Consider the following 25,482-nt stretch of genomic DNA (forward strand, 5'->3'; position numbering starts at 1 on the left):
ACGACCATGATCACCCTTGATGTCTTGTCGTTCGCAAGGCACGTTTTTCTATGATTTACACAGTACAAAGGAAACGAATTAGAGCGGCGCGCATAACTCTGAAATTCAGTTTCGTATGTGTAGTCGCGCATCGGAGCCGAATGGCGACAGGTGCTGTGTATGAAGTGCGGAATCATGCCCGCGTCAGCGGATTCCTGGGCGAATGCTGTAAAATCGCCAGGTGCATGCGATTCGAACAGCCGCCAAGAGTGGGATTTGGCGCTTGCATAACGAGTGCCGAACTGCCGTGTGAGCGTCCCACCAATGTCCACAATCGGGAATGATCTGTCGAGTCAAGTGCACGCCACGGCGTCAGCTTTGACGGGGTATGCGGCTCCTGGGGGAAATGATTCACGGTCCAGTGCTCCGAGTCGGCGACAGAGTTGCCTCCGACTTTCCCTTCGGTGGTTATCGACTTGTGTGGTCTTGGGTTCGGTGAATGGACATATGGATTCATGCCTTAACACCGGTGAGAGGGTGGTGAAGGATCGTGGTATTGGCCATGTTTGAACTATGGAGAGTTTTCTCCCCTTTGAGTCATATCGTTATGTCTCTCCTTATAGATCCTTGAGTGGCCCATGTGAATCGGTAGTGTCTCGACTGACTGAAGTTTTATTGAATCGGACATTGGCGACCGCCACCTGCGATTTCAAAGAGACTGACCTTGCGCGGCCGAGATTGCGCCCCTCAAATCGACACAGAAAGTTAGCAGCGACTTGAATATACATCGCTGATCATCGAGCGACCTGAATGATCATTCCTGTTCAAACCAGACGTCCTGACCACACGCAATGTCTTTCTCCAAATCGGCCACTTCGAGCCATGATGCTGCTCCCCCAGTTCCCAAGCGCATTCCATTCTTCCGACAGCTAATCGATCACGCAAGCGTAACTCCCGAAATCGAAGCATGGAAATATGCCGGCTCCGGAACCGACTCCGATCCATACGTGGTCACCTGGATAGCAGACGATCCTCGAAATCCCATGCTGTATCCGGCATTCTGGAAGTGGTCGATAATGATGTTGGTCAGCTTCATCACGTTAGCGGTGTCGTTTGCCTCAGCGGCCTACAGCGGTGGTGGGCCCGCCGTCATCGCCGAGTTCGGTTGCAGCCAGGTGGAATTCGTGCTGGGACTTTCGCTGTTCGTGCTTGGGTTCGCCATCGGCCCGCTCTTCTGGGCTCCTTTGTCTGAACTCTACGGTCGGCAGATCCTTTTCACTACGACATACCTTGGTTTGACTATTTTCAACGCCGGCGCTGCCGGCGCCCAGAATATCGCGACCCTGGTTGTCTTGCGCTTTCTGGCGGGCGCCGTTGGTAGTGCCCCTTTGACAAATGCAGGCGGTGTAATTGCAGACATGTTCAGTGCGAAGCAACGCGGCATGGCCCTCAGTATTTGGGCTGCGGCCCCCTTTTTAGGACCGGTCCTTGGACCTATTATCGGTGGCTTCGTCGGTGAGACAATTGGTGAGTAGACTTGAGAAACGATCAACATCCCGATGATGAAGCAGTGTGTGTGTTTGCGAATCCTCCTGCGATATCACTGACACGGTTTTACTGGACCAGGCTGGCGCTGGATCGAAGGTATCATGGCCATTTTCACAGGATGTCTGTGGATCCTCGGCACACTACTCCTGCCTGAAACGTACCCACCTGTGCTCCTCCGCGCACGTGCACGCGAGCTTAGCAAACGTACAGGCTTGATCTACCGTTCTCAAGGAGAAATCGACAAAGGTCCCCAGAAAGCTTCGCGAGTCTTTGCAACGGCTTTGCTACGACCTTGGGTACTTCTCTTTCGAGAGCCTATTGTTTTAATCATCAGCGTGTACATGGGGATCGTGTACGCGATCTTGTATTCACTTTTCGGCGCTTTTCCAATCGTGTTTCAGCAGGGTCGGGGTTGGAGCCCGGGAATCGGAGGTTTGGCCTTCTTGGGCGTGTTGGTCGGCATGGTTGCGGCTGTCACGTATTGCCTCTGGGACAACAAGCGCTATGGTATCGTCAGCGACAAGCACGATGGATTTGCACCGCCTGAACAACGACTTCCGTCCGTCATGCTGGGTGCCGTGCTTATTCCGATTGGGCTGTTTTGGTTTGCTTGGACAAATGGTCCTGAGATTCATTGGATCGTGCCCATCATTGCCAGTGCACCCTTTGGATTTGGCATGGTTCTTGTGTTCCTCGGTACGTCCGCGTCTGTTCAAGATACCATATCGAGTATTGGTTCTGTTCACTGACATTTCGCTCAACAGGATTGATGAACTATCTCATCGACGCATATACTTTGTATGCAGCTGTAAGTTCACCTCACCTTTCTTACTCAACCCTAAATTTACCCACTGACGGAGATGTCAAAGTCTTGTCTCGCTGCAAACTCCGTTCTTCGCTCGTTGTTCGGAACAGCTTTTCCGCTTTTCACTCCGATCATGTATGAGCGACTCGGCATCCACTGGGCTTCCAGCATTCCAGCATTCTTGGCTTTGGCATGCGTACCGTTTCCATTCATCTTCTACCACTATGGTCCGACAATCCGAGCGAAGTGTAAATTCGCTGCAGAAGCCGCGGCCTTCCTACGGAAAATGCAGGATATGAAATCACAGGCTGGCCCGAGTGAGAAGACTTCGGATGATCTCGAAAGGAATCTGTCAAAGCATTCGGCCTCGAGTTCATCGGAGCGGGTGAACCAGCACAGCGTGGACGAGGACACCAAGGCGAAGAAGGCGTTTCATGATGAATATTGACATGGATGGATGTTGTATGACTTTGAAAATTACATATACCCGACATCTGAGCTCGCGTCTAGTGTACGAAACATCGGAGGATCTGCTCTTGAATCGGCCGGGTTGAACATCACTTTGGATGGATGGCACCACGGCACCACGGCATATTCGTTCGGGAGCGGAAACGAGTGCTTTCCGTGGAAGTGATGACAAACGGCAACGACGGCAGATATCCGGGTCAAGCCCTAAAAGGATTTTGTCCCAACTCGTCCCCATGTGGCACGCCAAACCTAAATGACCGCAAACCCTTTCCGCATTAGGGCAATGATCCCCGAACGACCAGCACAATGTTCTGCCGAAGTGCCCAGGTGGGCTCCACCTACCAAGAGCCCTGAAGACTCTCCAAGAGAATTTCATGACGCAAGCGAGGCCGAGCTGAGAGTCAGTCCTTACGCTATTTGATCGACCAAACGTTCGAGCGAGACCACAAGATCTTACAATCACACACACACACCTGCTGGGAAGGTTCAACGACTCCGATCGCACGCGCTAAGCCTGCCACGTCGGACAATACGACATCGAACTACCCGCGGGCCAAGTAATCGTGATAGACCGGGCGGCGGACAAAACGCCTAGCCGAAGCGATGTCGTGTCGCTTAGCACGAAGGCCGATCATTTGGCGAAGGATGACTATTAGGTCCGCTTGAGAACGCCACTGATTGAGCTCACTGTCCTTTGTGTCTTCGGCTGATGGCTTGTGAGCTAGGAAGGAGAATATTTTAATATCCCTGTTCTGTCCTTCTGTTTCAAATATAATTGTTCAGCATTCACTGAAAAGGACGGCTCTGAGACATTCTCGCCATTTCCAGTGATTATCTTCTACGTCGATCATAGAGCATGGCTGCCGCTTCAAGCATTCACTCAGTCGTTGATTCGATCAAAAATTCCCTGCATATTGATGACAAGGGACCATCAAATGGCAAAAATGTCGAAGCGCAACCAGACCGGCCGGATTCTGGATTATCAATAGCAGACAAAACGTCTAATGACAAGCCCGGCTCGAAAACGGTAGAGCTTGACATGGACGACGTCGAATATAGAGATGTTGTCATCGCTGGCGTGAGGCTCCCATCTGGCACATGAATAATGTAAAGCTTGGCTCTCATTCACTGACATAAACCTACGCAAAGGCGGGTCCCGCAGGTCTCCTTCTAGCAACCATGCTAGGTCGGCACTCGCGAGGATCACAACCGGCACCGTCATTCATCTGCGTCGAACCACAATTTCGATCGACTCCCGCCGGGCACGCCGATGGTCTCAACGCTCGTTCAATTGAGATGTTCAAATCTCTCGGTCTTCTAGATGAACTATTGCAGCACGCTGTGGCCCTCACGGAGCGCGCGGTCTGGGCGGAAGCTCCGTCAGATCATAGTTTGAAATCCAGTCCAGAGTCTGAGAATGGCAATCGAAACAAAGCCGCGCGCAAAATGATACGGGTCGCCAAGCACTCTATGGGCGGCCCAAATGATGCTCGATCATACAATCTCATTGGGTTACGACAGGGCAAAGTCGAAGATGTCCTCTCCGCTGATGTGCAGAGGAGCATGCCTGGTTCATTGCTTCGTGGTTTCCAGGTCGTCGATGTGCGACTGGATGAGGTCGACGCCACATACCCCGTCGTGGTAGATCTTGCAAAAGTGTCAGAAGATGGGAGCCTACTTCAGCCACCGCAGACTCGAAGAATCCGATGCAGGCATCTTGTCGGCGCTGACGGAGCGCACTCTACAGTGCGCAAGAAGGTTGGAATTGTGATGGAAGGTGATTCAACTGACCAGGTCTTCGGTGTTGTTGATCTTCCTGTTGATACGGATTTTCCTGACATCCGTCGGGTTTGCCAAGTACAGAACGAATCCGGGATGATCATGGTCATTCCACGAGAGCAAGATGCTGAAGGTGAATGGCTGACTCGGTTCTATGTCGACATGAAGGAAATCGAGATCCGGCGACGTCAACAAGCAGCGGAGAGGGAGGCTGAAAAACTGTCTACTAAAGATGTCTCCACGGCTGAGGTCACCGCTACTATCAACGGCCAACAAGATGCAAAGGCGCCTACGATCATGATCAAGAATACTCGGCAGAGATCCACAATCACTGAGGATGACATTCTGCAACGCATCGAGGAAATATTCGCACCCTTCCGTATGCAGAAGAAAGCTGGCACCCACGTCAATTGGTCAACGTCTTATGCCATTGGACAACGCGTCGCGTCCGAGTTTATCCGTACCGATTTTGCTGGTATGCCGAGAGTCTTTCTCGTAGGAGATGGTAAGTAGAATCAAGCCCTTGTGATTGAGCATCTTATCCGTGCTCGCTGTTGTCGAAGTGACCCCATACAACATCGCATTGTCAACGACGACTGTTTGAACTGACGACCTCGTTCTCTATTCAGCATGCCACACGCACAGCCCGAAACTTGGCCAAGGCATGAATGTCAGTATGGCCGATAGTTACAACCTAGCGTGGAAACTCACTCGCTCAATATCTCCGGTGTCTCCCCTCACCGGAGCGATTGATGCTGCGGCAGCTGCCAATTCCGCCGTTCTTCTTCACAGCTATGCCACTGAACGTCGTGCCATTGCCCAGAGGCTTATTGACATTGACCGTCAATGGTATGCTCTTACATGGTCGGCAGACAGAGATCGACAACACGAGGCTAGCCGCCATCAGGAGGCAGATGCTCTATTGGACGAAATCATGACTTTCGCATCCGGACTCGGCATTGTCTATAGCCAATCCTTCCTGACGCACGCATCGACTATTGTATCACCTACTTCTCGGGACTCTGCTCCGCCAACAACGGATGGCGAGAGCCAGGAGCTAGCTAACGCTGCTGATCCCAAGTCGCTTGCATCAGAAGCTGAAAAAGAGAAGCCTTTCTCCTCCCCAGCACAGCCCGGTCGGCGATTCGCAAACCGCCTCTTGACCCGTCTCGCAAACAGCGAACCTCGTGACCTCCACGATCAAATCCTTCCCAACCTAGCTCGATTTTTCGTGCTCATTTTCACAGGCCGCGACATTCTCAACACGCAGAGCCAATCCTCGAAGACAGTACAAATCATCTTTGAGAGAATTCTCCCGAAATACAACCACTACAGCACAACCTGCGAAGCCAAGGTCGTCACGCCCGAGCACGTCTTGGGAGCTGATCATGGCAAAGAATCGGAGATGACCTCGATCCATGACATTGTTGATCCCTGGACTGCGCTTCCCGCTTGTGTCAAGCGCAGCGCGGAGATGGAAACTTTCTCATTGTCCGACGCGGGCTACGAGTATTACGGTTTGAACAGTGCTCACAGCACGGTTGTCGTAGTGAGACCAGATGGATGGGTTGGAGCGCGATTTGAGGTCGTCGGAGAACAGGAGGGTCCGGTCAAGGGTGTCGAGGAGAAATTGGATGAATACCTGGGAGGGATATTTCGAAGAGCGTGAAACCTTCGGCATTGTTTGAGGTTATACACCCCTTCGTATACGTGACTGATGTTATTCTTTCGGAACAAATGTTCAGACACCAATCGCTTAGAAGCTTTCAATATTTTTGTGTACTTGTGCCAAAAGTAAATCTTCAGTATCCATTGATCGCTTTTGCTGCTTATGTAATACTCCATGCCAAATTTCAAGGTCCAAGTTGACCGAGACTTTGTCCACGAATTGCACAGCACATACAGGCCATGTCGTGTGTCGATCAAGGCAAATACCAAAAGACGTCGTCAACAAATTACACACAAGGCCTTTGAACGAGCTCCACCTGCTAAATAAGCGATTGATCTCACCATTCGCCCATCATGGCGCGCAACTCCGAAAAGGCGCAATCGATGCTCTTTCGATTCCGAGCCCAACAAGCCGCCGACCTAGGAATCCTCGACACCTCCCGCACCCGGCGACCCAAGGCCATCTCGCAGCAGGAGCACGTCCCCACCTGCGAGCGCTGGCGCGGACAAGTCTTGCAAGAAATCTCGCGCAAAACCACCAAGATCCAAGACCTGGCGCTCAGTGATTTCCAATTGCGCGACCTCAATGACGAGCTCAACCGTCTCTTCCGCGAGAAATGGCAATGGGAGAAACGAATCCGGGAGCTGGGCGGGCCGAATTACATGCGCGGCGGCGGCAAGGTGGTGGATGCGGAAGGCCGGGTGGTGGAAGGCGGTGGGAAGGGTTATAGGTATTTCGGGCGGGCGCGGGAACTGCCCGGTGTGAAAGAGCTGTTCGAGGCAGCGGTACGGAAACCCGGCGATGACGATGAGAAGAAGAAGGGAGAACATAATCGGGCGGATCTCCGAGCCAAGGTCGACGCGGCGTATTATGGGTACAATCTTGACGAGGACGACGGGACGCTGCTAGCATACGAGGATACGAAGGAGAGAGAGGCTTTTGAGAGACTCTTGTTGGTCGGCGGTGAAGATGGAGAGGCGCGAGATGCGACATGGGAACCCTTGCCGGGAGACTGTGGTGACGGTGTTGCGTGGGTGTTGCCCACGGCGGAGGAGGTGGAGGCGGAACTATTGGAGCGACGGAAACGGAAATTGCTGGACCAACTATGAGCACACGCCGGGGAATTGAAGTTGAGACATGAGCATATCTCACGATCAAAGCTGGGAATGGAGCAGGCGTGGAAGACAGTTCCCGATGCCATAAGATTCTTATTCCGTTCACGGCATCTGGATATGATGATCGTCCACGCGCGTCTCACGAAAGCCAATACATGCTGAACGCTTCATTGAGATACATCGTCACGCAAAGTTCTGGCGATGGAGACAGCGCGGGCGGGATAAGTGCCGCATACTGGGCCTTGGTGACATCTACGAGCACAGTTCGTCTATCTCAGGAACAATCAACCTGTTCTCGAGCCGATGCGTGTCAAGAAGAATGCCATAAATTCGAACGCTATGCGACGTCACATCGTCAAAGAGGAAATATCGATTGAACGCCAACGCTCGCTATGCACGCTCAAAACACAACACGAAAATATCCTGACAATGCGCATGGGACCCAAATGAGATAGGCCGGCCCGGTCAACCCTCAAGGTTCAACGCCTCAAACTCCATCTCGAGCTCATCCGCATCATCGTTTGCGCTATCCATCCGGCCTATGACGTCCTGAAGATCAAGCCAACCCTCGCCCATAGCAAGCGCAACCAAATCTCCCGCAGATCTCACCCCGTTGGCACATATCTGCGCTGGGTCAAGGATAGTCTGCAGCTCCAGCAGGATGGCTTCGAGGTGCTTGCCGCGTTTGTGTCGCGCGACACGGAGCTTATGTTTGGCTTGTTCGTCTTTATACGCATGGCTTCCTTTGCCGGGGCGCTTGCTTGGTGCGCGGGTCTCGCTGGGCCACACGATCTGCTCAAGCAGCATATACAGGACGAAATGCAGCCAAACGAGGTTTGTCTGTGGATGGTACTCCGACCATGTCCGTACCGAGCCATCTGCATCATTCTGGCCTATCTCGTGGTCCTCAGGCGAAGAGTTTCCGTTACTGTCGAAGTCGTGGTAGGCGTCGTCGCAAAAGAGAACGCCGCGCATGTACCGATAGATGTCGTATTGATACTCTTCGGTGCTGTCGCCTTGGAAAATGGCTGGATCGCGTGAAAGATCCATGTATGCAATATCAGTATCGGCTTCGAGTTCATCCCCATCCTCGTCGTCTTCAACAGAAGTCATTGTAGCTCGCGACAGCGTGTAATCGATGATGGTCGTATCCAACGGCGTGAATGCGAGCTTCCGCTGAACGTCGATGTCCTCGGTCAGCCATTCCTCAGCGGCTTCTCGTGCTGTAGACGATGATAACGATGATGAGCCTGGCATGTTTCTTATGCAGATGTTTCCGAGATGCAGGTCCCGATGCTCGAACCTCGCTCCTTGCTCTCCCTTTGCCAACGCCAGCGTAGTATGCCAGAAGATGTCCCATGTCCTCCACACTGAAGTACACCGTCCCGCCTCCACCAACCTCTCGAGATCTGTACCGGCATCCTGCATTTCGATGATAGCCCACAATTGCGTTTCAGCATAACTGGCTTTCTTCGCTGGATCAGGGAAATGGCTTCCATCCTTGCCCTTTGCTTTCTGTGATTTATCGAATTCATGAAATGCAGCGACGAACGGGCCTGAGGGACGGCCTTGCAGGATCCGAATATCGCGGAAGTTGGTGAATCCAGGGATGTGGGTCATGCGTTGTAGCAAGCGGACCTCATTGGCGACATCAGAGGGAGTGCTCATCAATTCCTCTCGCTTTAGCAGTGCGGTCTTCTTGCGTTTGTCGGTGGGATGCGTGGCCGATGGGCTTTTCAGCGCGATAATCTTAAATACTGACTCGTCCGCTTTGGAGAATTCGGGAATGTCGTCCAGGAGAGAGAGTCGATAGACTTCGCCGAAGGAGGCTTCCGCAAGTTTTGAAACGGCGAAATGGGACTCTACCTCGGCCGACCAGGTTTCGAAGGTTGAGAACGCTGACGAAGGCCGTGAAGATAGTGACAGGAGTGAAGAGCAATGTTCGTCATAGACTTCGCCGGCTTCCGAATGCCGTAACGGCTTCTCATCGGTGCTTGTCGATGCTAGCCTCGTGATATGCTCGATTCCCTCCCCATGGTGTTCAATTGCATCCGTGTTCTCATCATCAAAGAAAATGTGCGTGTTGGTCTTCCTCGGCCGGTCCGAATTGGATGAGATTCTGGGAGAAGACACAACAGTCTCATGTTTTGTCGAAATTTTGGCCACCTCCGATTTCTTGATATCTTCTTTGACAGGTCTGGAAACATGCTTCCGTGCAGAGCGAGACTCCACGTTCAAGTTCACCTCCGGCTGGCAGGAAACTCCCACTTCAGTGCCTTTCTTCACCGTAGAGCAGTTAGCGTTCCTTTCGCCCAGAATTCTTCTCTGATCTTTCAGGCCTGGTTCTGGTCTTGCGTCATCTGATTTGAGTCGAAGCTTCGTGCATTTCTCGATGAGATCCAAATCAATTGTCGTCGAACATTTCCGGCTTCGCTGTTCCGGGCTTGAGAAATCCACAACGTGCGATTCGCCCAGCGGCCGTGACTTCTTTCCATAGGTCTTCGGACGAGGCATTATTCAAAGTTTAGATTTGTTCTGTTTCTTTCAATTTAAAGAATCTATAGGAATGACTACATATACAGTATAAGCCGTGTGCGTGAGTGCGGCGTGCAGCTCCTGCGCGAAGTTCATGTCCGGCTGATTGGTCGCCGGGACAACAATCGATAATAACAACTGACGTCGGTTGCGCCGGCCGGAGGGATCTCCGCAACCACCTCCCTTACTTGCACTTCACTGATATATCTATGTGCACATAATTTATAGGCATCTATTAAAGTAGCAGTGACGTTCCTCGCATGCTCAATTGTAAAAACTATTCACCTTGTATAGGTAGAAGTGCCTTGGCAACATACGTAAAGATTCCAATTCGACAGCCTACCTGTCGGCCTCCGTAGGATTGTTCTTTGCACTTCTTGTCAAGTGTATCGAAATACATATCCAGTGCCAGACTCGGAAGGATCTTGATTTGCTTCCAGTGATTGAAGCCTGAGTTTATGACATAGGGGCGTATAGCCACTTTTTGAGCACGACTCGGATTTTAGATCTCAGATGAGCATCTGAACACGCCAGACCCGAGCACGACCGCCGACAATGGACGCACAAACCGTCTTCGGCATCACGCTCGACTTGTTGAGAGGCGCCGGACTCATATTACTAGCACACCTCAACGAACCTCTGAATCATCTAATTCTGAGTGCGTCTTTCGGCGGATACTCAAGCCAAGACCACGAAGATATCCTATACGGAGCAAGCTTCGGCTTGGGCTTCATCCTTGCCTACTCCCAAAGAAAGCGACTCGACCGGGATAGACTCGTATCACAAATCCGAGTAGTCTGGGCCTTCTTTGTTCCCGTGCTTCAGCTTCTCCTTCAAGGGACCTACGAGTCGCTCGGACCAACCAATGGCCCTCTCTTGCTAAACATATTGAGTCACCACATCCTGGTCCTATTAGGGACTTACAATGCCATCACCTTCCTGCTACTCGCCGACTACCGCCAAGATGAATCCAGGCCCGCGCCTTCCATCAGCAATAGCCTCGAGCCTCTCAGCCTCGCCGGCATCCTGATGTGGAGCGGCATTCTCTTCTCCCCGTCCAAGCTCCTCCTCCAATTCGTCAGCAGCTCCACCTTCGCCGACATCTTCCAACCCACCAACCTCCAACTGCTCCTCGCCGGCCTCCACATGGCGTTCGCACCACGAGGCGGGCGGCCGATGACCCTGATGATCACCCCTTTCCTCCTCGGCACCGCGCTGTTCAACCCCCACCTCTCCAACATGCGCCTCAACAACCGCCTCGCGGCCCACGACTGGCTGCTCGTCGACCGGGCCTGGTCCACGACGGGGTACATCTCGGTGCTGGAGAACCACTCCGCCGTCTACCGGGTGCTCCGCGCAGACCACTCCCTGCTCGGCGGCGAATGGCTGCTCACGCAGGAACGTCAGACGCAACAGCACTGGCTCGTGCCGGAGCCAACTTACGCCGTCTTCGAAATGCTCGAAGCGGTGCGGCTCGTGCGGAGCCCCGGGGGGAAATCCCCGGTGGCAGACGGTGATGCCTCGGCGTTGGTCATCGGCCTGGGGATCGGGACGGCGCCGAAAGCGCTGATTTCGCACAGGATCGACACGACGATCGTCGAGCTAGACCCGGCCGTGCATCGGTTCGCGAAGAAATGGTTCGCGCTGCCGGGGAACCACACTGCGGTGATTGCGGACGCGGTGGAATGGGTCGCGGGGGGTCAGAGCATTCCCGATGATGACAGCAAGGACGACGACGGCGGGACCCCACTCCGGAGATTTGACTACATCATCCACGACGTCTTCACCGGCGGGGCGTCGCCGCTGTCGCTGTTCACGGCGCAGTTCCTTCGGGATCTGCGCGCGCGACTGCGGGAGGACGGGGGCGTCATTGCGATCAATTACGCGGGAGACTTGAGTCTGCCGCTGACGGGACATGTCCTGGGCACGATTGAGCGGGTTTTTGACGGGAGGAGGAACTGTCGGATTTTCCGCGATGGACCGCCGCCGGTGCCGTTATCTTCATCTTCGCCTGGGGAAGGAGAGAAAGGAGATGGACGGGCACCGCGGGGAGGAAAGACGGAGAAGAAGAGCAACATCGATGAGAAAGACTCTGATTTCAAGGATTCTAACGGTAATGATGAAAAGAAGAAGAATGGACAGAGGAACATCAATGATGAGAGTCATGATGATGACGTCGACAATGAGAACAGCGCAATAGCAGCAGCAGCTGCTGCTGCTGCTGCTGCGAGGGACATCCCAAACGCTCCAAACGCCCGAAAGGAAACCGCTTCTTCAGAAGCATCGACGACTAAGCAGAAAGCCCCAAACTCCGATCGCTCCGAGGCAGATTTCACCAACATGGTAATCTTCTGCCTCAACACAGCCTCCGATACATCCGAATTCTCCTCCTCCGCCGCGGCCGCCGCACCGCCGTCATGGGATTTCCGTACCCCGGTTGAAGCGGACTATCTCAACACCCACAGCCGGCGACAATATCTCGTCCCCAAGGCCGAGTACGAGATGCCGTTTCCCGAAACGACTTCGGAGAAGGTTCTGGAGGTAGGCGAGGAAGCTTTGTGGGCGGAACAGCAGCTCGAGAGCGCGAGGAGGCATTGGGCGCTCATGAGGCAGGTTGTGCCGGGCGTTGTGTGGGATCTGTGGTGAGCTTGGGCCCTTTCTTTTGTGGATGGGAAGGTGGGGATGTTCCTGTGACATCAGGGTCTTCCCTTGGGTTTTTTCCCTCTCCTAGGGATCGTTGATGGTGGAGAAGCGGGGAGAGATGGAAGAATGATGTTTAGAGAGCGGTTCTACTCGATGATGAGTGTCCAGAAGATATGAGGCGAAGAAAAAGAGAAGGACGGATCATCGGAGGTTGAGTGGACACTTTTTTTGTTAAGCTGTTGTTGTTGTGCGTATGTATGAATAGTTGGCGATGGTGGGGGTTCTTTCGCTGCGAACAAGGAATTCTTCTCATGCGTACAGGAAAATCATGTTTTTGTAATTTTATTCGTTCAGGTTTTGTGATATTTCCCGCCCTTTCCTTTAAGGTAAAACTTCGGACGCTGTCGTCTGGTTCGACGCGTCGAAGATGGCGCACTTATGCGACAAATGCAGACTGACGTGCAAAATTGATATCAAGCTGCAAATTGCGATTTTTTCCCAGTAACAAAAGGCGCCGCCCTCGTTTCAGATGGGAGGCGTGTAAAAATTCGGACCCTGTAGAGTTCTGCTGTAAACTCTGTATTGATTTCATGCTGCATAAGAGATACGTCGCAAGGTTGTGCGAATTGGGAAGAAGGCTCTGTTCTGTCATTCGTGTTGATTTCTCCCAACGGCGGGTCACTTATCCTGGTGATTTCCGATGAATTGAATGTTCCATTCTTGACGTTTGTTTCGCGGACACGAAAAGTCATTAATTGTCGCATCGCGTTGCAAGTCGTCGAGGTTGCTCAACAGGGGCTGGCGGGATGCAGGCCAAAGACGCCCTTCTTGACGCGCTGGTCCGGCGGTCGGTGGTCGTGCAGGGCTTTCTTCTGTCGAGTTTTGATGTTGTCGCTGTATCCATCCTGCTGGCAGCACTCGTAATCAGTGACTGCCTTGGAGTCCAACACCTGTTGCGCGGTCCATCGCATTGATGGGTCGGGGTGGAGCATGCCAAATAATATGCGCTTTGTGGCGGGGTCCTTGAAAGCCTTGAAGTGCTTCGTATTTGAGAATTCTGGAAGTGGGCGACCCTCGCAGATCTCGGCGTCGGGGAAGACTTGCCGCCATTTATCCCATGTGCCCACATAGATGTTGTAGTTGTTGTGTTCGGGACCGGCGCCTTGCCAGAGGGTGACATTGAAGAGAAGCGTGACGAGCACGATGCCGACTGACCAGAGATCGGCAGCACGGGGATCGTAGGGACCGGTCCGTTGGTAGATCTCCGGCGCCATGTATGGGTGACTGCCGACCCAACCGGGTTGGCAAGTTTGGATAGGAGCGTCGGGATCGGCGATCGACTGTCGGCGGCAGTTGCGCATGCCAGGATGAGGACCCGAGAAGACCTCCCCAGTGCCAAAGTCGGCAATCTTCAGACAGCCGTCTTTTGTCACGAGAAGGTTTTCGGACTTGAGGTCGCGATGAGCGATCCCTCGGGAATGAAGATAGTCCACGCCGCGGATGAGCTGCTTGAACATACATAATCGGTCGGTGAGGGAGAAAAAGTCTTTGGCGATAAGGTCGTTGAGGTCGCCCAGTTGACAATATTCCATCACGTGAAACCATTTGCCATGATCGGTGCACAGCCAGAGCGACTTGACGATGTTGGGATGAACGCATGCCTTTGCGATGGCATACTCTGACTTGATCTTCCGTTCGTAGTCGTACTCGTCTTCTTCGGCGCAATCCCGAGGGCGGAATTCCTTGACGGCGACGACGCGTTCATTGTCACCATCAGCCTTGCTCTTCATCAACCGAACGACAGCCGCACCACCTTCGCCGATTTCCTGCTTGCCCTTGCGCGAGAACAGACCAAAGTGTTCATGCAGGGGAGTTTCGCCAACTTGTAAATCCGCATCAGCAACCTTCACCGACAGCTTCCGTGCTTTTGATCCCACACCTTCGTCGACGCCCTCTTCGTAGTTACCTGTTTCGGATGTGCGCGAGTAAATCGAGGAGCGACGGGCCGAGTTGACCCGCCGCGTGATGTATGGCGGCGGCAGACCGTCTTCCTGGAACGTAACGCCTCGGGTAGATGCTGTCCGGCCCATGGGTTGTGCTGAATCAGTCGCTGGCGACGGCAGGTCATCGATGGCTTCATCCATGACGATCTGTGGGATGCCATCGTGTCGGGTAGGTTGGTTGGCCAACAGCGCGCTGGTGGGAGCGGCGGTGTCCTGGGCCGGTCGTAGGGAAGGTGACGTCGGAGAATCCTTCGTCGTCGGAGTGGACGAGTCGGAGCGATGTGATACGTCATCGGGGGTGCCCGGTAACGAAATGCCATCCAGACTGCTAGTCTGGCGACGATGTAGGAAATGTCGCTTGAAGAAGCCCGGGCGGGATTCGGCGGTGTTCCCTGCGGCGGTCACTGGCGGCATGGTGGAATGGCGCTGACTGCGATTCATGCGCGGAATCTCGGCTGAAGCCGTCATGGTGGCCATCGCCGAGGTGGACTGCGAGAGCGCGAGGTGCTCGTCGCCGGCGTCGTCGTCGTCGTCGTCGTCGTCGTCGTCGACGTCGACGTGCGCCGCTGCAGGAGCAGAAGAGGCGGCGGAGGGTGAAGTCGCGTAGATGGAGGTGTGGTAGTTCGTCGTGGTCCGCACGGGCTGGTGCCAAGGTTGCTGAGGGTGATTATGGAGAACCTGGGCGGGCGGTAGATAAGAGTCGTCGACTGGGCTGGACGGCTCAAGATTGGGTCGCGACGATCGACGTGTCCATATAGATCGCGACGGCGGGATGGCTAGGGCTGGCGACGACGAGGTAGGCCGAGAAGCCCGACGGCCGACGGTGGCAGCGGTGGTGGTGGTTGAGTATTTGTTTTGTGGATTATTACTGTTGGAGTTGAAGGATGACGAGGAAATGGTGGTGGTAGGGCTTGTGGTGGAGGGCCCACTAAAGCTGACGCTGCGGGAAGCGGAATTATTCGAAGATGAGGAGGAGGACAGCCATGAGACGGATTGCGTGATGCGCGAGACCAGTGCGGAAGGTGTGCGGGTGATGTTCTGAGAGGCCGCAGTCGTGGTGGAGGAATTATTCTTGTTGGCGGAGGAAGAGGAGAGGGTGGAAGTGTGGTGGCTGCTGTAGTTGTTGCTGTTGCTGTTGCTCTCGCTGCTGCTGCTGGTGCTGGACAACGTGGGCAAAGCGCTGAGGAATGGCACACTTGCCGACCGAGTAGCGGACGATGTGTAGTAAGCACTGCTCGCTAAGAATTCACCCACGGTCAGGAATTCTCCACCGCCGGGAATACTCTCCTCTTCGTCGGCGTCGAGTACTGCGGATGACGATCGATCCTCTGGACCGGTGTGATGAACAATGGAGGAGGAGCTGGTGTTGGTGGTGGCGATGCGAGTAGGATATGAAGTGGGTATGATCGGAATCGTGGAAACCACCGTCGTCGTATTCTGGCCGGTTTTGCTGGAGTTCGCGGTGCGCGTGCTGGAGTTGGTGGTGGAGGTGGACGCAATTCTGCCGCTGCCGCCGCCGCTGCTGCTGTTCCTGCGGGTGCCGCCTCTACCGCTGCCGTCATGGTTACTTTTTCCATTTGTCCCTCTTCTCATCGTCCCACGGCCGTCTGCTGCACCTGCGCCTTCACCCGCGACCATCACAAAGTCTCCCTCGACCTCATCATCATCCTTGTTATTATTCCCTTCACCTGTCCCGCCCGCACTGCTTTTTCCTGCATTGCTGTGAATACTGCCCAGGCTGCGTTGTGCGTGGCTCTCCACCCGGTCATTATCGCTGGCGCTCGCACTGCCGGTGAAAATGACGTTCGCCGCGGCTGTAGCTGCTACCACCATGGCCGCAATCGCTGTCTGTGGTGGTCCACTACTCCCCGGGCCAATGTCCGCTGTTGAAGCTCCGTCCGCCACATTTCCGAGTCCAATCCCATCTAGACCATCACCACCTCGTCCACCACCGCTTCCACCACCACTCCGATCTCGTCCTTCACCACCTCTTGCTGCTCCCCTGATTGTAGTGGACGCCTTTGTATTTGCTGCCGCCTTTCCTTTCGCTGCACGCCCGCGTGCGCGTTTGTCCGTATCCATGTTCTCGTCGCCGGCCTCGTTCTCCTCAGAATCACCCAGAGCGCCAATGTAATAGGACTGCACCTCTAAGTGGCTGCGAAATCGCCGCGATCCATAGTCGTGTTGGTGTTCCGCGGGTGCCATTCGCTCGGTTGCCAACATGGTCGTTGGGAGGAAGTTATTCGGTCCGAAAGGGCACTGTCGTTTTGGTGCGAGGTGGATGCTCACAGATCGAGCATGGGACAGAGGAGAGAAGGGCGAGCAGCGTCGGTTTGGTGTTGGTCCCTCGTCTTCTCTTCCATCACATCCCTCTCTGTCTGCGTGGTAGAGGAAGGTATACACGAATCGAACGACGACGGAGGACGGAGGATGGTAAATGTATGAGAGGAGGACCCAAGTGAGACCATTCCCAACAACGAATCGTCTAGTCACACACAGGCAGGCACGCGAGCAGCAAGCCGAGAGGATAGATGAAAGACTATTTCGATCCAAGACTATCGCTAATAAATGACGAGGTGCTTCGCTCGTCGTGCGTTGCGATCCCTTCCACTGGCCACCTGAGTACCATTTAATCGCTCAGAGACCTACCCCGGCCCACGTCTCCGCAGCAGCAGCAGCAGCAGCAGCATCAGCGGCGGCGGCGGCGGCGGCGGCGGCGAGAGACCCAGAACCAGCACCAGGCATGGATGTGTGAGCCAACGAACGAGCAGGGAGACCACTAAGACCCCATGAAATGATGAGAGCGAGCGCAAATAGGACCACGCACAGAGCAGAGATGAACCGCCAAGCCAACATCGCCAAGCACGACGATTGCTTGGCCTGGAAACGGGGGCCAGCGCGCAGCAAAGGCGAGCGAGCGGAGAAAGGACCCATGAAACCTGTACAGTAGTGCTACAATGTGCAGGAGACACAAATCCGACATGACGAGGGAGAGCCAAGTGTACCGTCATACCGATGGATCGTGGATATACATACATGCGTGAAGGCATCAGGCTGTTTGATCGCCATCGCGAATTGCCCAGGTGCACTTTTGGGGGATGGAGTTCGGTATACTGCCCAGCTGTGCATGCTGAACATTACGCGGGTTCAGGGTGGAAGGTGCAGGTGGTGTACTGTCGGCGCAAAGATAATCATCACTACAGCCCTGAGGTTACTGTGGAAAAACAGGCCCGAGGCATGGAGGGAAAGGGAAGCAAAGGAAGGAGAGGGCTGGACCCGATCGGCTCCCCCAGACGGACTAGGGAGAGACGTTTGCGTGTGTGGCTTGTCACTGCTGCAGATGTATGGTTTGCTTCTGCGGATCACCACCACCACCACAACGACTCTCCAGTGCTGTACAGCAGTACCTCTGATCCCGCCGTTGCCAAGGTACTCATTCCGCGGCAGTAGTAATGATCGTTCTCTTGGAATTGACTGGGTGCGGTCCTCCGCGCGCATTGCCTCTCCCGGGGCGATGAGCGTCATGGCACCGTTTGTTGTACCAAGGATCTGCGTTCGTGGCAGGTTGTGGCAGTGAACCGGAAACCAAGGAAGCAAGTCTCTGCTCTTGACGATCAAAGGCAATCCAGGCAGAGGGTGTGGCCGCAGACTGGAAATAAAGATCGAGGAGTTTTAAAGAAACCCTCCAAAACCAGGCTGTTTGGGGGGAACTACGGGTGGGCGGTATCACAAGGGAGAAAGGCAAACCTCCAGCTAGAATAGAGCACTGAGCCTAAGGTTTTCTCGTAAGCTTACCTACCTGTCTTTGCATACATCAACACAACACGAGTGTAGAAACGCAGCGCTGATGGGTCCATCACCGAAAGCATATCCTGTGTAGTCCACCTTACCCGGCCAAAGTCGGGCGGATCATTAAGAATGCCTTCGAGAAGCGTGAGGAATCGGGGGGAGGGAGCGAGCACGACAAGGACGATCCGGCGAGCGAAACAGAGCTCTCGTCACTAACGAAACTCTCTCGGGCTCACAGGTTGTGGGATGAAAGGGTGTGGTGTTGGTCGTGGTCGTGGTAATTCACCTGTGGTATAGTTTGACAGGAAACCACCGATGCTCTCGGGTCACTACTCAATGCGATGGGACGCGATGATGGCGATGATGTGCGACACTGTAGATACTGCTCGCAGAACATAACGGTCATCTCCACGGAACGAACCCCTCAAGGGAGTATTTCACCATCTTCATCACCACCATTCGTCAACGGTCGGCCATCGTCATGACCAGAACGAGCGAGTCGGAATCACTACCCGCCCGCGGGCTCAGAGATCTTCGGCGGCGGTCTGACCCGATCGATTTGTCCTCCAATTCCTCCCACTAGTCAGGGCTGCTGCTTGCAATCGCCAGGCGTTTCGCCCTGCGGAGTCGAGGGACGAATGTCCGGCCACGATCCCTAATCACAATTCATCACAACGGGCGTTTCTCCCTGCACGATCGCTGCAACAGGATGGTCTTGAATCTACCTGGTCACGATCGTGTATGTGTGTGTTGGGAATTAATGTGGCCCTATGTATGCGGTATGCGGAATGCGCTGCGCTGCACTGTACTGCACTGCACTGCACGGCGACGCTACCACGACGACGACGACAACAACATCATCAACACAACGATCAACCTTTCGGCGCCAGACGCCCGTTGAGCGCAAATTGAGTGGATTTGGCCGCCGCCGCTGCCCGGAAACCATCCACCGCCCTAGCGACTCTTGGCATACAAATGTCGCGTCCTTGGCGGAGGGAGAGATCGACGCGCCACGCTCGCTGTGTATCTCTCCGTCCGTTGGTCTGTGTCCTCCTTTGCGTCGGAACTACAGGACGACCCACTCGTCATGATCATCGATGGTGATGGAACTACAGGGCAGATTTAGCGAAAAGTCAAGCTCAGCCAGTCACCTTGCAGTCCTGCTTCATCACAGAGCTGAACAAATACGTGCATTTTCGAGGTGGACTTGACTTTGCAGGAGACGCTATGATCGCGATGCGGTTTCCTTCTGATTTGACATCACACAATGACCATGACTTTCTCGACTCTTATCTCTCTCTCTCACATACAGGTATCTACCGACGAGAGTCAATGTCACCATTTCCTGCAACCTGCGAGATTGGGAAGTATGAAGAGATTTTCGGGTGCCTATAGGGCCTATCCACCGTCCAAGCCTACAGTACCTAGACACTCTTGGCTTTTCTACAAGTCATGTACCGTCAATCCTCATCGTCGTCACGGGCGGACGTACAGCAGTCCTTCTCCTCAATCTTGTTCCCTTGGCGAAAGAGATAAGCAAGACACGGGGGATTCCCCTGCCACGTCTGATCAGAAGCCAAGGGTCACTCGCCTAGGCGGGACAATAGAAAAGCCAAAAGAACAAAACTCCGGTTGGTGCTGAACCCATTCAATCTCACCCCAGCGAGAAAGCCAACACAATCCGATATCATCGTTCCGCTTGGCGAGCCAGGCGTACCAGGCAGTCGCTCGATGGGACACCGACGAAAGGTAAACATGCATGTGATGATGCATGTCCGCACCTCGCCTCTGCCAAAGCGCTCCCAAGCATACCGCGGGTAGTGCTCGAGCTCGTGCATTGCTTTGCCCATCAGCCCTTTCGGGGACATTTCTCCTCGTCCAGTTGCCCGCTGACCACGCTGCTGCAAGCTGCCGCTGCTGATGGCCCATCATCAGTCCCACGTATGCATGCAGCTCTGAGACAGCATAAACACATACCCAGCCTGGGGCGACTCTCTCCGTCCGTGTCTCACATTCATGCAATCCTACTGTCATCCACCCACAGCCTTCTCACCTCAGATTACCACAACAATCGACGCTCACGTTCCCCATCGTGACAACGCCTCCCACCATCGCGACGCGCACGCCATCCGCTTCTCAGTCTGCGATCCGGCTCCAGAACCATGCAGTCGGAGCGCAAGGCGTCATTCCGTGGGGATGGGCCAATAGAGTCACGCCCGACTCCATGTTACATCATCCCATCGCACATCGCAAGGCTGGGAAGGATGTCGAGCGTGACTTTCCTTGCAAAGGGCACGTCTCGTTCGGTCTGTTTTCCCTCTGGTAGCTATTGCAATTGCGCTCTTCCAGTATGATGATGCATGTGCCTGTATACTTACGAGTCGGGGTCCAGCGACTCCAGCGTCGTGTATCTTCCCGTTCTAGCCTTGTTCGAATGTTTTTGCCGTGGGGTATACATAGGTACTTGATCACTCCACGCTGCTACATCATCTCGTAGATCCTCCACCCTCCAGGATGGTTGTTCGATTCGGTATACAGTAGCCACAACCGCTAGTTGAGAGGTATGACGGATTGGATGGGAGGAGGGAAGACGAGTGTCGGAAAGAAGCTGGCGTGATGCACATCAGTCGGCTCAGAGAGTCTGGCTGGGACATGCAAGGCTTTTCTCACGTCGAAGAAGGCCCGGGGACTTTTATCCACCACAGAAACCCGCTCCTTCACCCTGCGTGGTTTTCAAATTCCAAACCTCATGTTCAGATTTGTGCAAACTCCCGCGAGGACTGAACACTAATGATGAGTGGCATAAGCAACTGTTCTCCACTGACGGTGCTTCTGGTGTTTCACCTCCTCGCTCGCCGTCAGGGAGTATCATTCTCCAAGCAGCGTTGATTCGGTGTGGTCTACCTTTGAATTTCTCGGCTCCGGCCTTAGTATCAGAACTGAATCATGGTAGCAACAGCTCGCTTCGTATATACTTTTCGCTGACCCATTGGCGTAGATGCGCCGAGGATCTTGTGCGAGCAGCAGGAGGGGTATATGGCGTTTCGGAAGGTCCTGATGCTGCCCCAAGGCTGGTCGATTATTTCTCATATGACGCCTGTCTCTTTGTTCTGGGATGTTGATGGGATAGTCCACGAAATGCCAAGCAATCTACTCTGTATTTGACTCCTGATGTGAAATGATGTTGGATGAACGCTGAATCAAGATCTTTGGACGACGGTCATTGACAAGATTGATTTCTGTTGTTCAATATAGTTGTTTAGTAACGACAGCAGATCCGCTGAGGCATATCTATCCACCATGAGCGATTGAATATTATAGGTCACTGGAACGGCCATGTCGAGAGACGTGTTGCAGTCTCGTGCAGGAAGCGCCTTGTCTCGCCGCCAATCATATTTCAGACATGACATCGTATCTCAGACGCGAAGTAATATTTATCTCTGCATCTGGTGATTTACGGTCATTGAGATCTGACAAATCCTCGAACGCGTGTGCGCGGTTGACCTCCTGGATGATATATCAGACGGTGTTTCTCGTTCTCACGAATCGCCGTACCAACCAATCACAACCCTAACGACTGTCCTTCGTCGGCTCATTAAAGACGAGATGGGAAATAATGTAAATGTTTTCCGGAAGGCGGGACTAGAATCCATCCGAGATGCTGGATTGATGCAGCATAACAGGCATCACCTTGAATCATAAAATCAATTGGGACATTGCATTGCGCCTTCTCGTGTCCTTTCATCGTCCTTTTCAAGTTTACCTTGTTATTTACCGTTTCCAAACAGCGCATTTGCTGACCAACTCCTCGGCCCATCGCAATCTAGACACCTTAACGCCGAGCTAAGGTGAACGTCCGCTTCGAATTGGGTGGAAATAAGGGGAATATACACACTAGCGAGCGAACAACACACGACATCAACAACGGGTTCATCATTGATCAGAAGCCTCTGCTGGTGGAAGAACCGTTCCATCGCATATAAAGTCACCACGTTATCGTCGCATTGATCGTGAACCATCGAATCGACATCAAGCTTGCCTTCAATACGATCACTCTTCTGAAGATCCCGAAATCGACTTCACCATGTCTCTCGCAATCATCGTCCCCAAGGAATACGGGTGAGCGCGATCCACCTGTGGCTTCGGACGGAATTCTGTCGAAAGTCTACAGCTTCAAACGAGATCATAGAGAAATGACTGACATTTGTGGCCTCCCTCTCGCAGCTATGTCGTCGCCGTGACCAGCGCGACTTTCTTCGTATGTCTCCTACCATGACGATGGTTCCTGTGCCCTGGAAATCCTCTGCCTTGAACGCCGAGGAATAGGTTTGGAGCTTCAACGCATCCGCAAGTGGCTGACGTGATCTGCCTGTTTGTCATTGTGAAGGTCGCATTCTGGCACGGTATCCGAGTAAGTTTCCCCTGATGCCGAGCATCACGTGTGAGAGTGCCAGTTCAGCCTGGCATTGTCGCCAATGCTCTCTCTGATGCAGCAGCGATGGTCTCTCCAGATGAGTTGTTCTTCTGACCTTCGTACTTTCTTCCATCAAACAGGGCAGCATGTATCGCCGCAACGCCAAGGTCCCATACCCCAAGCCATACGCCGACTCCGGTGACCACTCCGCCGCCGATGCGGAGACCAAGAAGGCCCAGTATCTGTGGAACTGCGCTCAGCGGGCTCACGGCAACTACCTCGAGGTTCAGCCTTCCGTCGCTCTGTCTCTGCTCATCTCGGGCGTGCAGTACCCCGTCACCACTGCTGCCTTGGGCTCCGTATGGATTGTCGGACGGTATGTGATTGTTGTGGCGTTAGATGATGGTCGATGACATGAAGCTAACCTCACATAAAGTATCATCTACGCTATTGGATACACCAGCCCTACTGCTGAGAAGGGCAAGGGCCGTGTTGCTGGCTATGTCATTGCCGCTCTGCGTAAGTCCAACGTGACAACAAACATCATCGATTGCAGTATCAGTCGACGGATGGCCGTCCAGCGAACTATTCACTAACGTATTCACGGTAAATTCTGAACAGCTCAACTTGGCCTCTGGGGTCTGTCCGCTTGGTCCGGAATCAAGCTGGTTCTCTAGATGGAAGACTCTTCGCCAAATCCGGAAATCCGGCCAAGACGGGTTGATTAAAAAAAGATTGCAGACAGAATGTACAAAAGTACAGTATTTTCAGCAGACCATGAATCTCGATTGATCCGCGCAGAAAAAACGACGCCGTCAGGCGGCTTGCGCTGCTACGATGCTCCTGTCCGTTTATACTTGCCCAAAATGCTCACAGATGCCTCTAGACCGCCGTCATGTTATGACGAATTTGAAACCACCTTTGATTCCTCTGGTCATGTTTCCTCTTCGAAATGACCGGATTGAGGCCACACCTCAGCACTAGACAATCAATGAATATTGACGAGCCAGGAAAATGTGTCCAGCGTCCCACAGGGTCAAATCGTTTCCTTGGTTTCCATTCCGTTCCTCCCCCAGAAGGCTGTTTGCAGCCCGTTCCCAACACTATCGCGACACCGTGCCTCTCAGACAACAATCTGACGGAGTTCCCTCGTCTGATTCCATTGCCTACGCGCCAAGTCCATGAAATTTCACCTCTGTCCAATTTGAATAGCACCTGTTGGTTTGCGCTTGCGCAGCAAGATCCCAGAAACTAGAAACATCTCTCAAAGATGCCTTCGCCTACGGGAGACGCACACCGAATGCCATGCTCATGGCCACTGCTCGACAAGATGTCTCGACCGACTTCATCCTCCTCGGCCTCATCATCGAGCTCCTCCTCCTCCTCTTCGGCGAGCATGACAGCAGGGGCATGCCTCAGGAGGCTCTCCGACATGACGAATCTGGGCACGATGACGAGGAGGCAATCATACGAAACAATCCACAGCGACGACGCCTTCTACTCCGCGCCCGAAGACAATAATGCTGCCCACCCGAACTCTTGTGAACAAGACGCTCGCGAGAGTCCCGCTGCCAGGGGCGCCAACGACCCCGCAGCGTGCCGACGGGCCCTCCCCGAAAGCTATGATCCCGATTTCGAGAGCCCCGGCGGCCTGATCAGGTTCGCGAGGAATGCCGCTTGGCTTCCGACGTCGACCCTTGGCGAGGAGGGATTTCAAGAAGGAGAAGGAGGAGGAGCAGAAGACCCCAGTCTTTTTCGAAGCAAACGCGCCGACTCCTCGCAATACGAAACCTTCCCTCCGCGCTTCATCGTGCCGGATGAAGAAGAAGATGAACAAGAAGAAAAAGAAGAAGAAAAAGCAGAAGAAGAACCCCAGATGTACAACGAAGACTGGCCCCTACGAGCTTCGCCACCCCTGTGCACCGCCGCGGACCTCACGCAGCCGGAGCGAGCAGGCCCAGCGCTGCACAACGCCCTCGAAGACTTCCCCGCTCCTTCCTCCCCGTCCCCCCTCCCTCTGATCGCGCCCTGCCCGTCCTCGACCACGACCTCCACGACCACGACCCCACCCCTCCCTTCGACGCCGTCCCCGCGGACCGTGCTCCCCGCGGTGGCGGCCGGCCCTGCCCTGCCGCCGTCGTCCCCCAGCACGCCGCTGTTCGCGGCCTATTTCCCCGCGCACACGCGGCTCGCCCCACCGACAGCGGCATCGGCGGCGGCGGCAGCGGCGGCAGCAGCATCCTGCCCCCCATCGCCCCGCCGGCGACGGGAACGGGGACACCACCACCGCACGCTGTGGGCCGCGCCCCTGGACCCGCGGTCCTCGCGGCCGGACGTCGCCTGGGCGCCCGCCAAGCGCTGGACGTGCTGCCGCTGTCGCGCGCGGACGATCGTCGAGCAGAGGGTCTGCTGCAAGGCGGTCTGTGCGCACCGGAGGTGTTTCTCGGGAGGGGGAGGGGGTTGTTATATGGCGGTGGAGGTGGGCGGAGGTGGGGTCGGTGGTGGGTTGTTGGCGGGGGGAGGGTATGGGTGGGAGGGATGAGGGGTGGGTTTGTTGGCGTCGTTGGCGTCGTTGGCGGCGGAGGAGGAGGAGGTTCGGGATGGTATGTTTGGGGTTCGGGAGGATATTATGGATTGGGATGTGAGGATAGGGTGGAGTGGATTTTATTGCCTTGGTGTGAGGTTTTCGTTTTCTCTGTTCCTTTTTTCTCTCTCGAGACGAAATTAAAGATCCG

At 54.3% G+C, this 25,482-nt stretch overlaps 10 protein-coding genes across 10 annotated transcripts; 8 read left to right on the forward strand and 2 right to left on the reverse strand.

The window, feature by feature from the left end:
• Nucleotides 1–140: 140 nt before the first annotated feature.
• K489DRAFT_389042 (MFS multidrug transporter) lies at nucleotides 141–2,770 on the forward strand (the record flags this gene model as incomplete). Its single annotated transcript, XM_033606468.1, has 6 exons — nucleotides 141–157; nucleotides 860–1,506; nucleotides 1,606–2,223; nucleotides 2,292–2,335; nucleotides 2,397–2,649; nucleotides 2,691–2,770. The coding sequence occupies 6 exons, from the start codon at nucleotides 141–143 to the stop codon at nucleotides 2,768–2,770; spliced, it is 1,659 nt and encodes a 552-aa protein (XP_033459095.1).
• Nucleotides 2,771–3,656: 886 nt separating this feature from the next.
• Nucleotides 3,657–6,248, forward strand: K489DRAFT_410421 (FAD/NAD(P)-binding domain-containing protein; the record flags this gene model as incomplete). The annotated part of the gene is made up of 3 exons (XM_033607709.1): nucleotides 3,657–3,878; nucleotides 3,950–5,084; nucleotides 5,209–6,248. 3 exons carry the CDS (start codon nucleotides 3,657–3,659, stop codon nucleotides 6,246–6,248), a joined length of 2,397 nt encoding a protein of 798 aa, XP_033459096.1.
• A 353-nt stretch (nucleotides 6,249–6,601) lies between these two features.
• On the forward strand, nucleotides 6,602–7,357 carry K489DRAFT_370944 (Isy1-like splicing factor; the record flags this gene model as incomplete). The annotated part of the gene is made up of 1 exon (XM_033603199.1): nucleotides 6,602–7,357. One exon carries the CDS (start codon nucleotides 6,602–6,604, stop codon nucleotides 7,355–7,357), a length of 756 nt encoding a protein of 251 aa, XP_033459097.1.
• Nucleotides 7,358–7,656: 299 nt separating this feature from the next.
• Nucleotides 7,657–9,916, reverse strand: K489DRAFT_380794 (uncharacterized protein). Its single transcript, XM_033604958.1, has one exon. It carries the CDS (start codon nucleotides 9,875–9,877, stop codon nucleotides 7,829–7,831), a length of 2,049 nt encoding a protein of 682 aa, XP_033459098.1. The 5' UTR covers nucleotides 9,878–9,916; the 3' UTR covers nucleotides 7,657–7,828.
• Nucleotides 9,917–11,083: 1,167 nt separating this feature from the next.
• Nucleotides 11,084–12,544, forward strand: K489DRAFT_319967 (S-adenosyl-L-methionine-dependent methyltransferase; the record flags this gene model as incomplete). The annotated part of the gene is made up of 2 exons (XM_033601423.1): nucleotides 11,084–11,887; nucleotides 12,194–12,544. 2 exons carry the CDS (start codon nucleotides 11,084–11,086, stop codon nucleotides 12,542–12,544), a joined length of 1,155 nt encoding a protein of 384 aa, XP_033459099.1.
• Nucleotides 12,545–13,329: 785 nt separating this feature from the next.
• K489DRAFT_320133 (kinase-like protein) lies at nucleotides 13,330–14,631 on the reverse strand (the record flags this gene model as incomplete). Its single annotated transcript, XM_033601434.1, has 1 exon — nucleotides 13,330–14,631. One exon carries the CDS (start codon nucleotides 14,629–14,631, stop codon nucleotides 13,330–13,332), a length of 1,302 nt encoding a protein of 433 aa, XP_033459100.1.
• A 2,943-nt stretch (nucleotides 14,632–17,574) lies between these two features.
• Nucleotides 17,575–18,378, forward strand: K489DRAFT_231666 (uncharacterized protein). Its single transcript, XM_033599817.1, has one exon. The coding sequence runs from the start codon at nucleotides 17,672–17,674 to the stop codon at nucleotides 18,119–18,121; it is 450 nt and encodes a 149-aa protein (XP_033459101.1). The 5' UTR covers nucleotides 17,575–17,671; the 3' UTR covers nucleotides 18,122–18,378.
• Nucleotides 18,379–18,936: 558 nt separating this feature from the next.
• Nucleotides 18,937–19,575, forward strand: K489DRAFT_231681 (uncharacterized protein). The gene has a single exon (XM_033599818.1). It carries the CDS (start codon nucleotides 19,104–19,106, stop codon nucleotides 19,422–19,424), a length of 321 nt encoding a protein of 106 aa, XP_033459102.1. The 5' UTR covers nucleotides 18,937–19,103; the 3' UTR covers nucleotides 19,425–19,575.
• Nucleotides 19,576–22,284: 2,709 nt separating this feature from the next.
• Nucleotides 22,285–23,721, forward strand: K489DRAFT_231727 (membrane-associated proteins in eicosanoid and glutathione metabolism). Its single transcript, XM_033599819.1, has 6 exons — nucleotides 22,285–22,452; nucleotides 22,558–22,591; nucleotides 22,721–22,744; nucleotides 22,888–23,123; nucleotides 23,184–23,266; nucleotides 23,369–23,721. Exons 1-6 carry the CDS (start codon nucleotides 22,418–22,420, stop codon nucleotides 23,422–23,424), a joined length of 468 nt encoding a protein of 155 aa, XP_033459103.1. The 5' UTR covers nucleotides 22,285–22,417; the 3' UTR covers nucleotides 23,425–23,721.
• Nucleotides 23,722–24,017: 296 nt separating this feature from the next.
• Nucleotides 24,018–25,289, forward strand: K489DRAFT_370949 (uncharacterized protein; the record flags this gene model as incomplete). Its single annotated transcript, XM_033603200.1, has 1 exon — nucleotides 24,018–25,289. One exon carries the CDS (start codon nucleotides 24,018–24,020, stop codon nucleotides 25,287–25,289), a length of 1,272 nt encoding a protein of 423 aa, XP_033459104.1.
• Nucleotides 25,290–25,482: the final 193 nt, after the last annotated feature.

This window comes from Dissoconium aciculare (assembly GCF_010015565.1).
Source record: "Dissoconium aciculare CBS 342.82 unplaced genomic scaffold K489scaffold_7, whole genome shotgun sequence".
NCBI lineage: Eukaryota > Fungi > Ascomycota > Dothideomycetes > Mycosphaerellales > Dissoconiaceae > Dissoconium > Dissoconium aciculare.

Coding starts and splice junctions, on each gene's coding strand:
- K489DRAFT_380794 (XM_033604958.1), bottom strand. CDS start 9,877: ATGCCTCGTCCGAAGACCTATGGAAAGAAGTCACGGCCGCTGGGCGAA.
- K489DRAFT_231666 (XM_033599817.1), top strand. CDS start 17,672: ATGCTGAACATTACGCGGGTTCAGGGTGGAAGGTGCAGGTGGTGTACT.
- K489DRAFT_231681 (XM_033599818.1), top strand. CDS start 19,104: ATGTATGCGGTATGCGGAATGCGCTGCGCTGCACTGTACTGCACTGCA.
- K489DRAFT_231727 (XM_033599819.1), top strand. CDS start 22,418: ATGTCTCTCGCAATCATCGTCCCCAAGGAATACGG. Junction 23,124..23,183: donor TCCGTATGGATTGTCGGACG/GTATGTGATTGT, acceptor CCTCACATAAAG/TATCATCTACGCTATTGGAT. Junction 23,267..23,368: donor CTATGTCATTGCCGCTCTGC/GTAAGTCCAACG, acceptor AATTCTGAACAG/CTCAACTTGGCCTCTGGGGT.